Genomic DNA, 17,540 nt, shown 5'->3' with positions numbered 1-17,540 from the left:
GGGGCAGGGGGAGCAAACTCTTCCCCCATCCTCTCCGGTTGGCTCTAGTGGGAGTCAGAGCCAAAAACGTCATGTATTGCCAGTGCGGGACAGCGTGGAACAGGAATAGTGTCAGTCTGTGTTACATCAGGACCTATGCGCAGCATTGGTTGAGGATGTGATGATTTTGACTCCGAGTCAGGAACCAGAATATGTTGCGGCTCCTCTTCTGGTGCCATCAGTGAGTGTCAACGTCAGTGGGATTGGAGCTAAATTCAGCGTCAAACCTGAAGTTGTAACAAACACTGATGCAGAACTTGAAGCATATTCAAAGGGCACAGATGGTACTGAGGGCAGACTTTGTGGCAGTAACCCGAACGGAGCCCCCTATGGATCCTTTGGGCCTGAAGGCGCGCAAGAGGGAGCCAGTAGCATGCCAAAGGTGTGCAGCACATCCTCTCGAAATGCTTTGACCTTCTGTAATGTTGCCGATTGACCCAGGAACTCAGGCGCATCAGGACCAAAGACAAAATCAGCTCAACAGTAGAATGAGAGTGGGACCTGGAGGCACTGACACCTTTGCACCTTCTCAGAAGAGTGGCAGAAAGAGGCTGTGTCGCACTTGGACTGATTGTGTTTTTCTTTGACTTACCTGAAGACTTGGACCATGGGGATGAACTGCCGCAGTAATGACTTCGGGAGCGGGACAGCACTTTGGACTTCGACCTGGAGCAGGGCCTGCGTGGTGCTTCGCTACTTAAAGCTTTGCCTCATGAACCTAAAGGTTATTCATAAACATCTGTGTGGAGTTGTTGCAGACCTAGGAATTGTGGGCAGAAAACCGCTAGCAGAAACACCTCTTCAGGATCTGTTACAGACATCGGTTAGCAAAAGTCCACACAAGGATTAAACCCTGAAGTCGTACAGGACGACATGTTCCCTTGCACATTGGAAAGTTTTTCCAAGGAAAAAAAATACTTCAAAAAGTGGTAGAAGAAAAAAAAGTGGAGCCAAGCTCGGATCAACATCTGAAGGTGTGGAAATAAAGGAAATGACATCAGCATATATGGGTGGCACTTCTAAGTAGCTCTGTCTATCATTTCTAAAGCAGAACGATGTTAGCTAAGCCATATCCATGCCGGCAGGAGCACTGAATTTCCGGATTCAGATTGGCACCTGGGAATATTCACAAGGTGAGGAAGCTGCGGTTATAAGAAACCATCAGAATAAATGAAAAGTGAGACACCTCGAACAAGCCAGATCTAAGAAAATTAACTGCTATGCAGTAAGCAATAACAATACCAAAGATTTAAAAGGATATCACAGACGTAACAGGGTAGTTAATCATCTCTAAAAATATGTGCACAAAGAGGACAGTCACAAACCCGAAATGCCATACACCAGTGAAGTTCGAAAAGCTACTTCTAAATTGTAAGTCAAGCTGTAAAAAAAGAAAAAAAAATAAGAAAAAAGAAAAAGGAGGCGGGGTTGGCATGGCAAGTATAGGAAATATTTGAGAAATTTCCAGCGGGTGCAAATATTCGCTAGTGCCGTAATTAATAATGATGCTCCCAATACCACTGCGTTGGGCAGAATGTGTTAATAGTCAAAAAGAAACTATTGGTTTTCATCGGGTTGAGTGTTATTTTAAACAAAATGTGTATATATATATATATATATATATATATATATATATATATATATATATATATATATATATATATATATATATATTAATTTTTTTTTAAATAGGTCGGTAGCCTTTGTTACAATTAATATATATACTTGCAAAATACTTCAGTTAAGAGGTATAGGCTCAGCGCAATTTAAATTAATTTCTAGTGAGTTGCCAGTAAAAGCTTTCACCACCAAATAAATCTGCAACAAGCATATCACAAAGGGAAGAGCCAGTTGTTGGTCTGAACATGCGTCAACGAGGAGTTTATCTTGTCACAGCGCTGCACGTAGCAAAACATTGCTTCAAGCTCCTTTCTGGCTTTGGATGAGGTTGGGCGTCTTGAGTAGCACGCGCTTGCGATCATCTTACACCAGTGCCAGGGGAAAAAAATGCCTACAGCACAGGCAGATCGTCACTGTCAGGGGGAAAAATATCCTTATGCACGTGGCGTCCCTCGATTATTCAAAACATGACCAATCAGACCAAACTTACTGAACATGGCCAATGGACATATTAAAAAAACAGAGCGAGAGAGAAAGAAGGACTCTTCTTGACCATGGTTTGTTCCATTCCTGTTGCGGGCACTAGGCCCACCCGCACAAGCAGGGTAAAGTTTTTACTGGGTGTAGATTCCAAAAGCCTCGGTCACAGACATAGGAAGAAAATGAGTAATTGTAAGCAAAGTTTGAGGTTTGTAGGACATTCTGGGTAAGAAACATTTGTGGGATCAATTCAAGAAACACCACCATGGTCACCATTGGGTGTCTACTTTACTAAAATGTCTGGGTTTAATAGGTTTTCCCTGGGTGGCAGCTGAGCACAGGCCCAAATATGGCAGCTGCCATCATTGTCAAATCAGGACACTTGTCAGCGAATGTTGACGTCTCCACATTGCTTTTTAGGGCCTGTTGTACACCCACACAAGTAAGGTACCGTTTTTACTGGGACAAGCGTGGGAATGCTCAGTGATACAAAGTTTGTGGATCCCCACAAATTCCGCAATTTTCTCTCAGGAAAACGGACAGAAAAATGCTTGGCTTTTTGAGGTTTGCAAAACCTTGTGGGTATAAAAATGTTCTGGAATACATGAGTCATACCTTCCTAAGCTCTCCTGGTTGGGAGCTGCAAGATGACCCACATTCCACAGCTACCTGCATTGTAAAACAAGTTAATTTTGCTGGGTGAAATGTGATGTCTCAAGGCCACGGTTGCTTTGAGGCTTGGTGCGAGGCCCAGAGACACAAGTGGGGTACCTTTTTAAGGGCAGGCACGTGGAAACACAGAATAGTAGACATTAGTTATTACCAATTTGATTTCTCTGAAGTTTTGGCTTCCTGATTTAAGCCAGTGAGCAAGAAAGAGCTAGTTTTGCAAAATGCCCTCTGAATCACCCGATAGTTTGGGTAACCCCAAATAAAGAGGAGTACAAATAGCCGCTGTACCTAAACTCATTAGCTTGTGCACCATTCACAAAATGCATAGGTCTCGTTCATACCCATTTTTCATTAATTAGATTTTACCATATGAATTGATGGATGCATGGTGGGCACACAATGAAAAATCGTTATAAACTGCAGCTTAGTTAGGCGTTCAGTAGCACACATTTTTGGAAAACCTAAAAGCCCAAAACACCCTTGCGACCAGAAGAATCTGGCATACATAACTGTATATTACTTTTGAAAATCGGCTATTGTGAGAAAATTACAGTCAAATACTGTTTCACCAATTGCTACTTTTATCTACTTATTTTCATGATTTTTTATTACAACAGTTAGTTTCTTCTGAAAAATGCTCAGAGATCTTTACAAATATCTCCTTGCTGAATTCAGAATTGCGTCTACTTTTCCGAACGGTCTAGCTTTCCAAGATTACCTATAGGTTTGACACCTATTTCCACCAGAAAATGCATGTAGGTTGAAAGCACAAAAATTAGGAAAAATGCATTAGCTCTTAGAAAAGGTCTACTCCTTCGTCCTCTAAAGGTTGCTGGGGGGAGTGGGACATCTGTTCTTTAGCTCCATCGCTAGAGAAATGGAGGTAGATGGCAAGGGGCGAGGCAACTGGCAAGCCACTGGGACCCTTGTTAGGAGTATGCCAGAAAATTACACCCCCTGTGCAAACCAGTTTGTGCAGAGGTTGGAATTGTATTTTAAGCATAGTTTATCAGACAGAATTATTAGGTGTGATCAGGTTTACAGCTCCCAAACTTTCAGCAGTTCAAACCTGCCAGTATTTAGCAAGGACAATGCTTGGTAATCACCAAGTAATGTGGATTTTGGTACATGACGCAACTAAATCCACCCATATTCGTAAAAAACTTTTAATTGATCCCATTTATTGCAGCTGATAAATATCACAACCTTCTCGAATTTGTTTCTAATAGATTATATTTCTGCTTAAATAAGGTTTTATGACAGCAATAAACATTGTATCCAAGAATTATCTTAAGCAGGAAAAATAAAAAAGCAATTTAAGGTAGCAAAAAGAAAACCTAACACGGTTGCTAACCTCCAAATTGCGTGCACTGTAAAATGAAACTGTTTTCTACTGCACAAGACAGCCATCTTTAACTTAGCGTTTTCATGCAAACAAGTTTAAATGTTACGCATTAGGATCACAACTTACCGCTTAGATATACTATATTAGCTGTTTTAACAAATCTACACATCATTCAACTAAAGGCCGTATTTAGAGTTTGGAGGACAGGTTACTTATCGCAAACGTGGCAGAGTATTCTCCATTGAACTTGGTATCGCTGCATACTATAAGGAAGCGGGGAGAAAATACATTCTTTGCCATGCTAAATTCTACTTCTAAAATATACTTCCAACAAACCATATTACATGCACTGCTTTACAAGAGGAGAAACGTTTATAAGTGCACAGTCTTAAAGAATATTTGATAAGTCAACTCACAAGTACCATAAATTAGTGCTCATCCAACGATTCACATCCTAATAATCTTACAACTGTCATACATTCCTATTTCTCCAGGGCTACGAACCAGAATAGCCTGCAAGTGTTACACAGTAATAGGATTCCGCTACCGAGGACCTTCAGAAGTAGGAGGGTACTTGAATATAACAGCAGCAAATGTCGATCAGGAAAGATGCATGTTTCAATATCCAGATTTGGGGGCGGGGGGGGAAGGAGGAGGGAGTATGGGAGGGGGAGAGGGAGTCCAATTCCATGACTTTAACAAATCAATTATTAAAAAGAAAATGTATCCATCAATTCCTTGTAAAGCTTTCACCGGGTAAGGTTTCTGTTACATTTAAGAGGGAACCCGTTCGTTGTGTGTAGGGTAAACATACAAATGCATACAAGTCTTGTCCTGCTAGGCATGACTCCCACTACCATCAAACCGTTAGTCGGACTGCTCTACTAGAAGGAGGAAAAAGGATAGGTTTCTGCTGACAACTTTTAGCCAATGGCTGGTAGGGTATTTAGCACTTGGTCAAGGGATGTCAGACAATCTGCTCCAAATCAGGCAAATGTTCAGGCGTCATTTAGTCCCATTCGGACCACCAGAAAAAGCCGGTCAGTCTTGAACAGGCAAATTAAAAATGAACCCCTAAACCCTGGAAAGAACACGGAACCTGTCCGCCCATTTTTCTTTTGTTAAAAAACAATATAACACTTTGACCAGTACCCTTTAAACATGGCGGCCACTCCGAAAGACTGCAGTATCTTCAGAGCAGCTGCTGTGGTGGAAGGCACCGATATCTCCACCAGGCAGGCGGAGATTTCTAAATATGGCAGGTAGCCATCTGCTTTCAAGGCAGAGGTAATGACTTCTACCACAGCCTGGTGAGACAGCGTGCCACCCGCCAAACACTAAATGAAGCCCAAAGTCCCATAAATGAAATCTTGATGCCCATACTACAGTACAAACCATAATGTTAACTCATATTAGTCTCTTTCACATACATTAAACTGAGATCATTGTGAAAAAATATTCTAATTTCCACTGATTGCTGCTTAAGTCAAAGGAAAAAAAAGATCATGCTGTGTAAGAAAAATAAAAGTTTGCAATGACTAGAAAACATTCCTTCACTTAATTTGCAACTTCAAATACCTTTCCTGTTGCAGTGGAACCAGTGAAGGAGATTTTGCCGACCAGTGGATCAGTGCAAAGTGCTTCTCCTACACTTGGTGCATTTTTTCTGGAGCAGGGCACAACATTGAACACGCCTGCTGGAATACCAGCCTGGGAAGCGAGCTGCAACAAGATGTGACAAAAGAATATTATCAGCACATAATTAAAATTGAATCTATTGTACGGGGTGGCATGAGCAATATGAACACGTAGGAAAACTTGTAGCAAAAATAAAATTCAAAACTCTCAATAGTGCAGAGGACCTACGCTTCTTATTTCCACGTTTGATTCCCTGTGTGGACTTTGAAGGTATACTTTCAGACTCTTGATTTATTCTTAGGTTTCGCCTGCACAGTGCTGGTGCACAGTGCTGGTCCTGTGCTTAAGAAATCTATTGCTTTTTATATAAACGTAATCCTCCTGTATTTCCTGGCTTTTTTTGTCAAAGATATTTTTATTGATTTTTTTAAAACAACTCACGGCACAGTCCGCCCATTTTCCCCACACAGGGGCGATCAGATCAAAAGCCTTCAGGCAAAGCTAGCTAAGAACGAGCGGTAGCATATTTTTCTGCATTTACCAATACTTGTTCTTCGCCTGCTTCTCTTATCAGTTTCCCGCTGCCGAAATACTGTTAACATACGCTTTGGTGGAACTATATTTTCATATCGTTTTGCCTTTTACACTTGCAGCATATTTATTTAATAATTTATCACCTGGAACGATTGAGTGATTTGCATAGAATCACAGGATGGGAGACTCGAACCGGGAACCCCAGCTCTCAAATCAGCAGCTCTGGTTGCTTCGCCGCATCCTCTCCATGGTTAAGTGTCAGGGAGCTCTTTATTTCACCTAGACGATGATTGATTAAAACAGCTCTTTATTCATTACATAGGTGAAACCAATGCATTACCAATGCTTGTTTCTTAGGGTGGCAGGAGTTAAAGGCATGGCTTGATTAAACTCGTAGCAGGGCTTTTGTCACTATGTACTGTTGACCAACTCTTATGGCACTGCCAAAATAATTACATTTTTGTGTGAAAGTGGCAGCAAATACACAATATCAAGTAGCCTGCAACCAAAGATGCTAATTAGCTCGTTGTGTAGCGTGGCAGACGAGGAGCAGAACTCAGCTGAGAGTCAGAGGACGAGTAACTGCTTTATGATGTGAGGAAAAATCACTGCTGTAGGAAACAGACTAGTATAAGCACCATTTTTAGGTCGAGCATTTGAGACCTCTTGTATATACTTTAGTATATACTTAGATGTGTATGTAGTTTGTGGGCTCTGGAGATCAGCCCTAGAATTTGTCTGTTTCCACGTAGAGACTTGTATTCTGTTCAACTGCCTCTAATGAACTATCTTGATAGAAAACGGCCAGTAGAGGTCAGTTAAATACCAGAATTGCTTTCTGCTTGTTCAACTGCCTCCATTTAACTACCTTGATAGAAAATGACCAGTAGAGGTCAGTAAAATACCAAAATTGCTTTAGCACTCTAGATTACGGTCCATAGAAATTGTCTTCCATGAGCACTCGTAGACCATATTTTTTTCAAATCTGGTATTTTCAGTGATATGACCACCGAAGGCCCTGATGTTATATTAAAAACAGCTTTGGACTATACCATTTCCCTCCATGTGTTCCCATACCTGGCGTGTAACGCAGTTAGGGGCTTTACTTTCCCTCCATGTTAACCCCTTCCACACTCATGACGAGCTGGGCTCGTCATGCAGTAGCCTCCCAGCACGCTCATGACGAGCCCAGCTCGTCATGAATAATGGGTTTTTGCATATTCCAGCACAGGGCTGGAACTCATCGAGCATCGATGTGGTTAAAGAACAGTAGATGTTCTTTAACATGGAGGCTAATGTGCTGCATAGCTAAATACATATAAGGTCCCAAAGGCGAGACCGATTGCATTGCAAATGCTTGTTTTTTATTGGACCTCCTATAAACAAAGGCTTGTGGGAATCCTATCTAGCAATACATATTAGTTTCCAGCACTTCAAAAATAAACTAGCTCACCACGCAGTGCCTAAGGCTCATGAAATATTTTTGTAGTTGGTGAGGTGGGAGCACGTAGCTGGCAATACAAACGCTAACAATGCTCTTAAAAATAATTTTCATTAGTTTAAACGCTTGTGTTTTCTTCTCAAATACAATGGTGGAAAATGCTGAATGAAGTCATACGGTAAATAATTATACACAGAGCAAGAGAAATAGTATGTAAATCTTATTTAAACTGATTAATTGGGTCACAAATAGTATTAATAGCAAACAATAAAAGTATAGAATGTAATACTACTTTCGTCCATCTCTTACAAAGTAGGCCTTCACACAGCACTACTACTTTCACGTTGCTTCAACAAGTCTTCTTAATGAGAAACAATAGAAAATCTTGCCCTTTGTTGAAATCCAGGCATTAGATCTGCAAATATGCTTTTAACTCTTGTGTGGAAAAGTGTAGTGAGTTATTGGGTTTCTTGTGCCCAGACTCCAGTGTGTAACTTTGAAAAAGACAGACTCTAAGCAAATAGCTTTGGTGGGCGGTGGGTGGGAAATACAACTTCTAACTACACTGCATGCGTCATGCACCCCTCATCCACAGATCCACAGGGATAAGCATTAGTTTATTCTAAAATACATTGTGGATAACTGCTTTAAACTGATTACTTTTAAAGTTTATACTTTTCTAGTTTATATTGTGCGAACTAGACCCGAAGATATCGGGCATCAGAGCACTTTACATGAGCACCAGTTTCATTACACAAGGACACATTAATTTATGTTAGGCACAGTGAGATTAAGTAAATTGCCCAGAATCACAAGATGTTGAGCGTCGTTATCGAGAATCGAAAGGGGTGCCCAGCTTCAAGGTCGACCGCTCTAGACGTAAGGCTACATCCTCTCCCCACTTGCTTGATAGATACTGGACATAGGCCATTCCATCCAGTCTGCAGAAAATCTGGCTGGATTCTCCAAGCTGTTCTAGGAGCCATGAATTTACAGCTGACCAGCTTAATGTTCACTTAGGAAAACTTAGATTTTCCAAATCTAACCCCTACTATGACAACCATCGGTCTCACACAAAGGAATCAGGACCCCACCCATGAAGGTGGACACTGCATTGACCTGATATACACGAACTTCGACAATATATTATGTCACAAACCTACCCAAGTCTATTGGTCAGATCATTTTTTACTACAATTTTCTATTTTTAAAGTTAATAAAGGTCCCCAAAAGAACTCTCTACCCTCCACTATACGTAGACAGTGGCATAAACTCACGCTGGAGACGTTAGAAAGGGCATGGGAAAAACCAGAGTTTAGAGATACTGATGAAGTAGAACATAAGTTAACTGTGTTTCAGCAATCTCTGACCGCAGCCATTGATAAAATTGCTCCCTTGAAAACATTTAGACAGTTCCCGGTGGCTAAACAGGAAAAATGGTACACCGAAGCTCTCAGGAAAGAGAAGCAAGAATGTAGAAGGATAGAGAAGAGATGGAGGAAATCACACTCAGAGGATAATAAAAAGGCACACCGTGTAGCTCAAGCCAATTACTATAAACATATCAAGGCTGCCCGCAAAAACATTATTGTTCAACAGCTCACGGAAGCAGATAACTCACCCAGAGAACTGTACAGGATTCTTGAAACATTTGTAAAACCTACGGCCTGTATAAGCCCAGACGACTTTTCACAAAGTCTATGTGAGGAAGTTTCATCCTATTTTGAAAACAAAATAGAATCCATCTATGGAAAAATCTTAGTATCCCAACCAAACGGTGACTCCCTAAATGTTTCCTCCCCCAACGAAAATACCAATCTTACACTAACTACATTCCCTCCTATTAACACTGAAGAGCTTGATACAATAATGACCCAAGTAAAATCTGGATCACCGGACGACCTTATCCCTGTTAAAACCTTAACCCCTCTCCGTACCCTGTTAGTCCCCTACATTCAGGATATTATCAACCAGTCTCTTAAAGAGGGAAAAGTACCAAATGAATGGAAAAGAGCAGTGGTGAACCCTATCCGCAAGAATGCGGCTCTCCCATGGACGGAGCTTTCCAACCTCCGCCCTATCTCCCTTCTGCCTTACTATAGCAAGATGGTCGAGAAACATGTCAACGCACACCTGTCCAATTACATCGAGGCAGCGGGCGGCCTAGACCACTCGCAATCTGGTTTTAGGCCCAACCATAGCACCGAATCAGCCCTTTTGTCAGTGACAGATAACATCAGAATGTCACTTGACAAAGGGAGCTCAGTGATTCTGGTGCTATTGGATTTGTCCGCTGCCTTTGACACGGTGTCGCACAAAATTCTCCTCGACCGTCTGAAGGGAGTAGGAGTAAAGGGGACCGCTCTTGCGTGGCTGGAAAGCTTTCTAGAAGACAGACAACAAGGTGTGAAACTAGGCTCCCATAAATCTGTCTGCAGGAAGCTTACCAAGGGTGTGCCACAGGGCTCATGTTTGAGCCCCACGTTATTTAACGTATATGTGGCCCCCTTGGCAGAGATTATAAGATCCCATGGGTTCTCACCAATCTCTTACGCTGACGATACTCAGCTGCTGTTTCCCTTTCAAACCATCACACCTGCAGTCATGCAATCTTTCCAAGACGGCATGAGAGCGGTGGCAGGCTGGATGGCCCAGAACTTCCTCCAATGCAACGTGGCCAAAACGGAGGTCATGTTGTTTGGAGGGGCCACCCTGCTCTGGTCCCCGGAATGGTGGCCACCTGAGCTTGGACCTGTCCCAGCGCCAAAACAAACTATCAAAAACTTGGGGGTACGCCTAGACCACACTCTGATTATGAAAGATCACGTTAACCAGGTCACGGGAACGTGTTTCCGTACAATTGGTCTCTTGCGGCGTATCTTCCCTTTCCTACCAAACATCTATAGGAAAACGCTGGTTCAGGCACTAGTTCTCGGACGGGTAGACTATTGTAACAGTCTACTCATTTCCGCCAACCAGGAACAACTGCGCAGACTGCAGGTGGTGCAGAACACCGCGGCAAGACTCATCCTGAATGCTCCTCCCCGTACCCCCTCCCGTCCTCTTCTTTCCCACCTTCACTGGCTTCCAGTGCAACAACGGGTACATTTTAAACTCTGCTGCATTATGCACAAATGCATCTATGGATCTGGCCCCAAATATCTGAAAGACATTTTCTTTCTCTACTCTCCCGGACGCACTCTACGCTCCAGCAACACTATGCTGCTGTATGTACCTAAGGTCACCAGAGCGAGACAGGGTGGTCGGGCCCCCTCTCTTAAAGGTCCCTTGTTGTGGAATTCTCTCCCTCCCCAGCTAAGACAAATTCCCAACCTCCTCAATTTTAGAAAGAAATTAAAAACTTACTTGTTCACACAAGAATAGCTTAGCCTTCCCTTTGTCACTCCTCTACTACAGTTTGTCTAACTCTTACAGAAGCCACGCGCGGAGATACCCCTTCGGGGCTGATTCAGGCGCGCTATAAGACTATAAATAAATAAATAAAAATAACACACCCAGAAGGGAATCCTAAAATTGCCTTTCAGGTAACATTTTTGTAAAGTAGCACCTGCCATCTAGGGTACATATTCTAACTGGTCCGATACACCATTTGATAAATAAATCACATACCACCAATTGGAACACCAAGGGGCATCTATAGATCAAATAACCTGTTCATCCTACAGTGGATAAAAAAAATTCAGTGGTTCAAATTGTAGTGTTTTATTTCCAAACAAAAAACGTACTCGCCTCTGCCAGTGCCAATGCCGATAAAGGGGTGTCTTCTGCGGGCTTTACTACCACCGTACAGCCCGCTGCCAAAGCTGCGCCCACTTTCCGCGTAATCATTGCGCTGGGAAAATTCCACTAGTAGTAGATGAAAAATAAACAGATTAGATTGTCACTTGCACACACGGATACATACATACACGTATTCCAATACAGACACATTTGCCAGTCGGAACTGTATTTCATTTGTATTGCTTAGTGAAGGGAGAAACCAGAACACAACAAAGTAAATCAACAGAAGCCAGTTCCAAATCATTCCTATGCAAAGATAAAATCCTCATGAAATTAACTTTTTATTCTTATACTGTCCGTCACAAATGGCAGACTTTTTCTATCTTTATTGTGCCACTCATTACAGTAGAGGGTTTTTTTTTTTTGTAAAGTCCCCAGGGATGGTTCTGCTCTTTTACTACAGCACAACATTTAATTTACCTTCACTGATCAGCTATTGCAATATTGGGTAGTTTAACAGTGTGGAAAATGATTATTTTTCATGCAGTTATGTCCCATCATACACCCTCTTCCATCACGTCCCCGAGCCCAGCATGCCAAAACACGAGAACACGAGCACCCGAGAAAAACGAGCACGAACCGATCACGCGCTGATCATGCGCCTCATGTAGTCACACACGCGCTCTCCTTCCCCAAAAAAGTCAAACGCTCATCCTTATGGGCAAAGCGACTCCGAGAACCAACTGCCTCACTCAAACCGTGCATTACTGTGGTTAAGCCGATGCCGAGAACAAGACCCCCCCCCCCATCTGTAACCATTTCCCTATAAATCGGGCCAATTCCGAGAAATAGGCCCCATTCTGTTAAACCACGATAACCAATTCCGAGAAGAAGAGCCCCCGAATGCTGAAACACGACAAACAGACATCCTGTCACGACCATCTCTCCCTTATCTAAGGAACCAGCCTAGTGTTATTTCTCCACACCTTCGCCTCTCTTGTGCTTCCTCATTCTAAATCATGACTCAGCCTTATCTCCTCTACCATGTCTTCACTCTTTCATGACGCTGCCTCCTTTTATGGTCATGACTTCTGTTTTATTGCAACATATGATCCGGGCCTACATGACTTCTGTTTTATGTTAACGTATGATCCGGGCATTCATTGAAGGGAAGCTCCTTCCTCTTTTCCTGCTATAAATACTGTGTGTTCAGATAATAAAGTTAGAGATTCTTCCGATCCTCCTCAGGTGACGGAGCTCTCCCTTAACTCGAGTTACTGAATAAAGACCCTGAATTCGAACCACCACGGACTCTGCTCTTCATACTTTGAACTTATTGATATTGTCTAGAAATTCCGATCAAGGTAAATTACTAAAATATTTACCACAACAGGACACAATTTTTTTTTTTTTATTTCAGGAGCAGAGACTAGGATTATGCTCTTTCTATACTTTAGGTACTGGAAATGAATATGGCAGCCCTCACGAAACAACAGCCTACATTTCCCAATATGCATGTGGAAGAGTAGTCCATAACAGCCATATCATTCTTTCTCTGTGTATCTATTCCTTCCGGTATAGATCTACCATCCTCCTTTGCTGGTGCCTCATTAGTTAAGTGCCTTCTTTTTCGCTTAGATTATACTGGTAAACTCAAGCGTAAAGTTACTTTTATGCTTTTGTATCTGGATTGTAATATTTATTTTTCCTCGCAAGTATGCCTACCCCTCACAAGGCGCACTAGTGTAAGATTATTGTTGATACTGATATCTGATGGAGACTGCTACCTGTAGATTTCGTACATTTGTATTATTCCCAGGCATCAGACTGGATCCGGATATTTTTTGTGAGCAGTACCCCTGCGCACCGGAAGATGGTGTCGTTGGCATCATCCATGCCGGAAGTGAGGTCTGCAGTGCCTATATAGGCACCAACCAGGCCCATGGACATCAGTTCTTTTATTTCTACGCTTTTGAGTTCCTACCTCCTGGTGTTGCAGGGATGTCTCCAAGAAGACCTGCTTCAAGCCCTGCAGCACCTAACACCAACAGATGCCAGTGACGGACCCGCACCTTGTTTGCCTATGGTGTCTTGAACTAGACCATGACCCAAAGGCCTTCCCTTCAGCTCCTGGCGGCTCGATACCAGATGCTCGAGGTGCCGGTTGAGAGGAAGGTCCCTTAAGCGGTCGTCAAGTCCGCACTAAGACATCGAGCTGTTCAGGCAAAGCCACAAGAAGAAAAAGAAGTCCAAGCATGCTTCAACTTCACCTAGTCTGTCAGCTGACAAGACGAGGGAGCGTCCTTTGGGTCTGGCTCCATGGTTGAGCCAGTGCCTGAGCCAACTCTGCGCCCCCCCCCCCCCCCCCCCCCAATTCCTGGAGTCAGAGCGACCCCCACTCAAGTTGTATGAGGCAATGCTTCTCATATTTGAGCAGGCTGTTACCTCTTGTGGGCCTTCAGGTTTGGAAGGGGCCCCTATACTGGATACTGGATCCACAGACTAAATCGGCTTTTCTAGCCTGGTCCAAGAGCTCCAGTGCAGAAGACTCTTCACGCTATAGCAACGACCGTTCGCAATGCTCTACTTGCCCACTGCACTGAAAGAATCCTCAAACGCAAACAAAAGTCTTCGTGCTGGTCTTGAGATGGGTTGAAGCTCTCCTGATTACACTAATCGATCACATTGCAAAGCAAGTTTCAAAAGAAGTCTCTTTTTTAAGGTTTTGATTTGCAATTTTAAAAGGAACACTTGTTGCTTTTATCAGTGTGGCAAATGAGATTGCGATCATACATGGTCTTCATGTGTGAATGAAGGTATAACTGAAAGAGTATGGGGAGAGCAGTCACAAATACTAAACCGATCAAATGCACGCCATACACAAATGGACTTCACCTTGATCCCAATTGGATTGGTTGAACAGGAGCAAGGAAAAGCAGAAAACTGGATTCGGTGACATAATGCTTCAAATAAGCCAGGTTACAGTATTTCGTGGCGGCAATGCAAAAAAGCACATGGTGTGCAGTGTAAAATGCATGCTCATTGGCTTGTCAAAAGCAGTGGTTCCAGACTGAATATATCCAGTTTAATTCTCTAGAAACAAGTTTGTCGTTGGGGCTTGCACATGAGGATGCTTTGAAGTGCCTTACTAAGTGGCGAAACAAAGACGTGAAGTACACAATCGATATTACAAACCTTTGAAAACACTCTCTCTCTTCCCAAACCAAAAGGATGTAGTAGATATTATTCATACTGAATCAATCACTATTTATCTGAATCACAAAATCTATATAAAAATATTCCTGTTTCCAGTCACTCTGAAAACTTGTAAAACTCATGAAGATTAGATTTTAGGTCACAGCCCGATTACAAGCATGAAACCGAACAAAAGCAATGTTCGGTTAACACTAGCATATGCAGAAACAGCAAGTATGATTAACAGAGAAATGCAATTCAAGTCTACTTATCAAGCCTTGCCCTGAAGAGTTTACAAAATCCATAGCCCTTGGTCAGAGAGATTTAGTCACAAAAAATGGCTGAGCACCTAAACCTGGCAAGAGTTGGTAACAGTAACTTTCATGTACTGTGGCACAATACAAACATATTTGTAAATATTAAGATGCCTTGCCATTGCATTTCTCAGAGAGGAGTTTGTCCTTTACTGATCTGTGAAGTGGGATTTTTTTTTTTTTTTTAACTTTCATGCAGATGAAATTGTACAAGAATTGTTCAAGCCTTTAGTAGGAAAGAACTGCACAACCTAATGAAACGTCACCTCTGATTTAAAAACCGTACCTTGCAAGACTTCTCGGCTTGCTCAGTGCTCTCCTGAGTTATCAGTTATGAAAAATTCTACAGGACCTCATCAAATAACCTTGATTGAGCAATGTTGGGCTAGCCCAAATGAATGGCTCAACAAAGCAAGCGCAACTCAGTTTCCACGTCAATGGTACTCCTTCCGACACTTACTGGAGTGATAATAGTTGCCACACCAAGGGGTTGTTTCAGAACCAGGACACGTCTGTCTTTATTAGGGACGGGAATTATGTCTCCATAAATGCGACGGGCTTCTTCGGAGAACCATTCCAGGAAGGACGCAGAGTACATGATCTCACCCAGGGCTTCTTTCAAAGGCTTCCCCTAGTGTTGAAAAACATAAATGGTATTACTTAGATCACCATGTTGCAATGAAATAGAAGGTGTACTACAATTCATACAAAATTGAACAATCTGTTCTCAAATTACTCAATACAAAAACTTATCCTCCAAATATCGCCCAAAGGTGTTTTTAACATAATTCAACTTTATTGATTTTCTGGATCTTAGAAGGAGGAGTACTGAGTGGAAACCCCAACACCACCCCCGCCCCCAACCACCCGACCTTTGGCTTTGGACAAAATTCTCCTAAGTAGATGAATTAAAGTACTACCCGCTCTGATCAGAACACATAAATGTATAAGGATCTCCTCTCAATATAGTTTAATGGCGGCAATTGTCCATGTGTCACAACACACGCATACTAATAAGTGGGTCTGCATTTAAAAGGAGTCTGCCTTGCCTGTTGGGAGGGGGTGCTGAAAGTTTCCCTGCAAGAGAAGTCTGTCCAGTGGAGAAGCATAGTCTTAGCTGCCTGGTGGTGGAACTGCTCTGAGAAGCAGAGTGCCCCTAGCAACAGAAGCAAGAACTGCATCACGAGTGAAAAGGGAGAGCGGCGCTGCAAGGCGATAGGTGAAGACCAGTCTCTTGTTCGTGTACACAGTGAACCCTGCCTAGGCGATTCCATCATCCTCCCCATGGCCTAGGCAGGTTTGGTGGGGGCTCCAGTGTGGACTGCAGGGAGCCCCAATTACATGGGCCCACTTGTTACCTGCCCTTGTCCTGGAGTTACCCCTAGACATGTTGAACAAAAGAAAAACTGAACTTCCATCTGTGGTTGCTGTTGTGGACTGAACACCTCTGGCTCCAGAACTGAAGGTTTTCTGCATTATAACCATTATAACCAGTTAAAATAGTTTTCGCCGAGCAGTGGAGAGTCTTTAAACTTGCTACAACCAGTCCTCCAACCATTGCCCTACAGTAGTGTACACTAGTCAGCAGCAGGCTAGACTACGGCAACGCCCTCTACGCAGGAACCACGACAACACTCCAGAAGAGACTCCAACGCATACAAAACGCCTCCGCACGCCTCAACCTTGGACTCCCTCACCACAGCCACATCACCACCCACCTGAGCTATCTGCACTGGCTCCCGGTCAACAAGAGAATCACCTTCAAGCTCCTCACCCACGCTCACAAAGTGCCCCACAACACAGGACCAGCATACCTCAACAAACGACTATCCTTCTACACCCCGAACCTCTGGGTCCGTTCCGCCGGCCTCACACTCGCCACCGTCCCAAGCATCTGCCGAACGACCACCGGCGGCAGATCATTCTCCCACCTCGCCTCCAAGACATGGAACACCCTTCCCATCCACCTGCGTCAGACCCAGGATCTACTGACCTTCAGGAGACATCTAAAGACCTGGCTGTTCGACCTGTAGCTGTATTTCATTAATATATTTAACATGTACTAAATTTCTTTAATTATAAATAAATATTAACGTTAAAATGTATTCTTTCCTCCTTAAACGTGTAAATATTAATTAATGATATCATACACATAAATGCATATATAAACCTATCCAAACATATACACAAATGTGCCGCTCACAGAGGGTTGCTGGCCTGAAGGGACGACGTGGGACCTGTGCGCTTTGCTAGCGCTTGTAAATCCGAGTGGGGCTACCTCGGGGGAAAGACTGCTGCACACGCCGAGGGACTGCGAGGACCAGCAGTCTCTGTGCTCACCAGCTGCTGCCTCTTCCCTCGGCGCTCCCGCCCCCCTGTCTGGATATTCATTTACCTATCGCGGCCCCCGCTTCGCGGGAGCCGCTCACAGAGGGTTGCTGGCCTGAAGGGACGACGTGGGACCAGTGCGCTTTGCTAGCGCTTGTAAATCCGAGTGGGGCTACCTCAGGGGAAAGACTGC

General features: G+C 43.2%; 1 protein-coding gene across 1 annotated transcript in view; it reads right to left on the bottom strand.

The window, feature by feature from the left end:
• ALDH5A1 (aldehyde dehydrogenase 5 family member A1) overlaps nucleotides 1–17,540 on the bottom strand; it is an 86,089-nt gene that overhangs the window by 24,581 nt on the left and 43,968 nt on the right. The window contains exons 3-5 of the mRNA XM_078687941.1: nucleotides 15,480–15,650; nucleotides 11,520–11,636; nucleotides 5,735–5,878 (exon numbers count right to left, since the gene is read on the bottom strand). Coding sequence (XP_078544067.1) covers nucleotides 5,735–5,878; nucleotides 11,520–11,636; nucleotides 15,480–15,650 — 432 coding nt within the window. The remainder of the gene's footprint in view (nucleotides 1–5,734; nucleotides 5,879–11,519; nucleotides 11,637–15,479; nucleotides 15,651–17,540) is intronic.

This window comes from Lissotriton helveticus, chromosome 4_1 (assembly GCF_964261635.1).
Source record: "Lissotriton helveticus chromosome 4_1, aLisHel1.1, whole genome shotgun sequence".
Classification (NCBI taxonomy): Eukaryota; Metazoa; Chordata; class Amphibia; order Caudata; family Salamandridae; genus Lissotriton; species Lissotriton helveticus.
The sequence above is the reverse complement of the archived record's forward strand: the minus strand, read 5'-3'. Positions and strand labels throughout refer to the sequence as shown.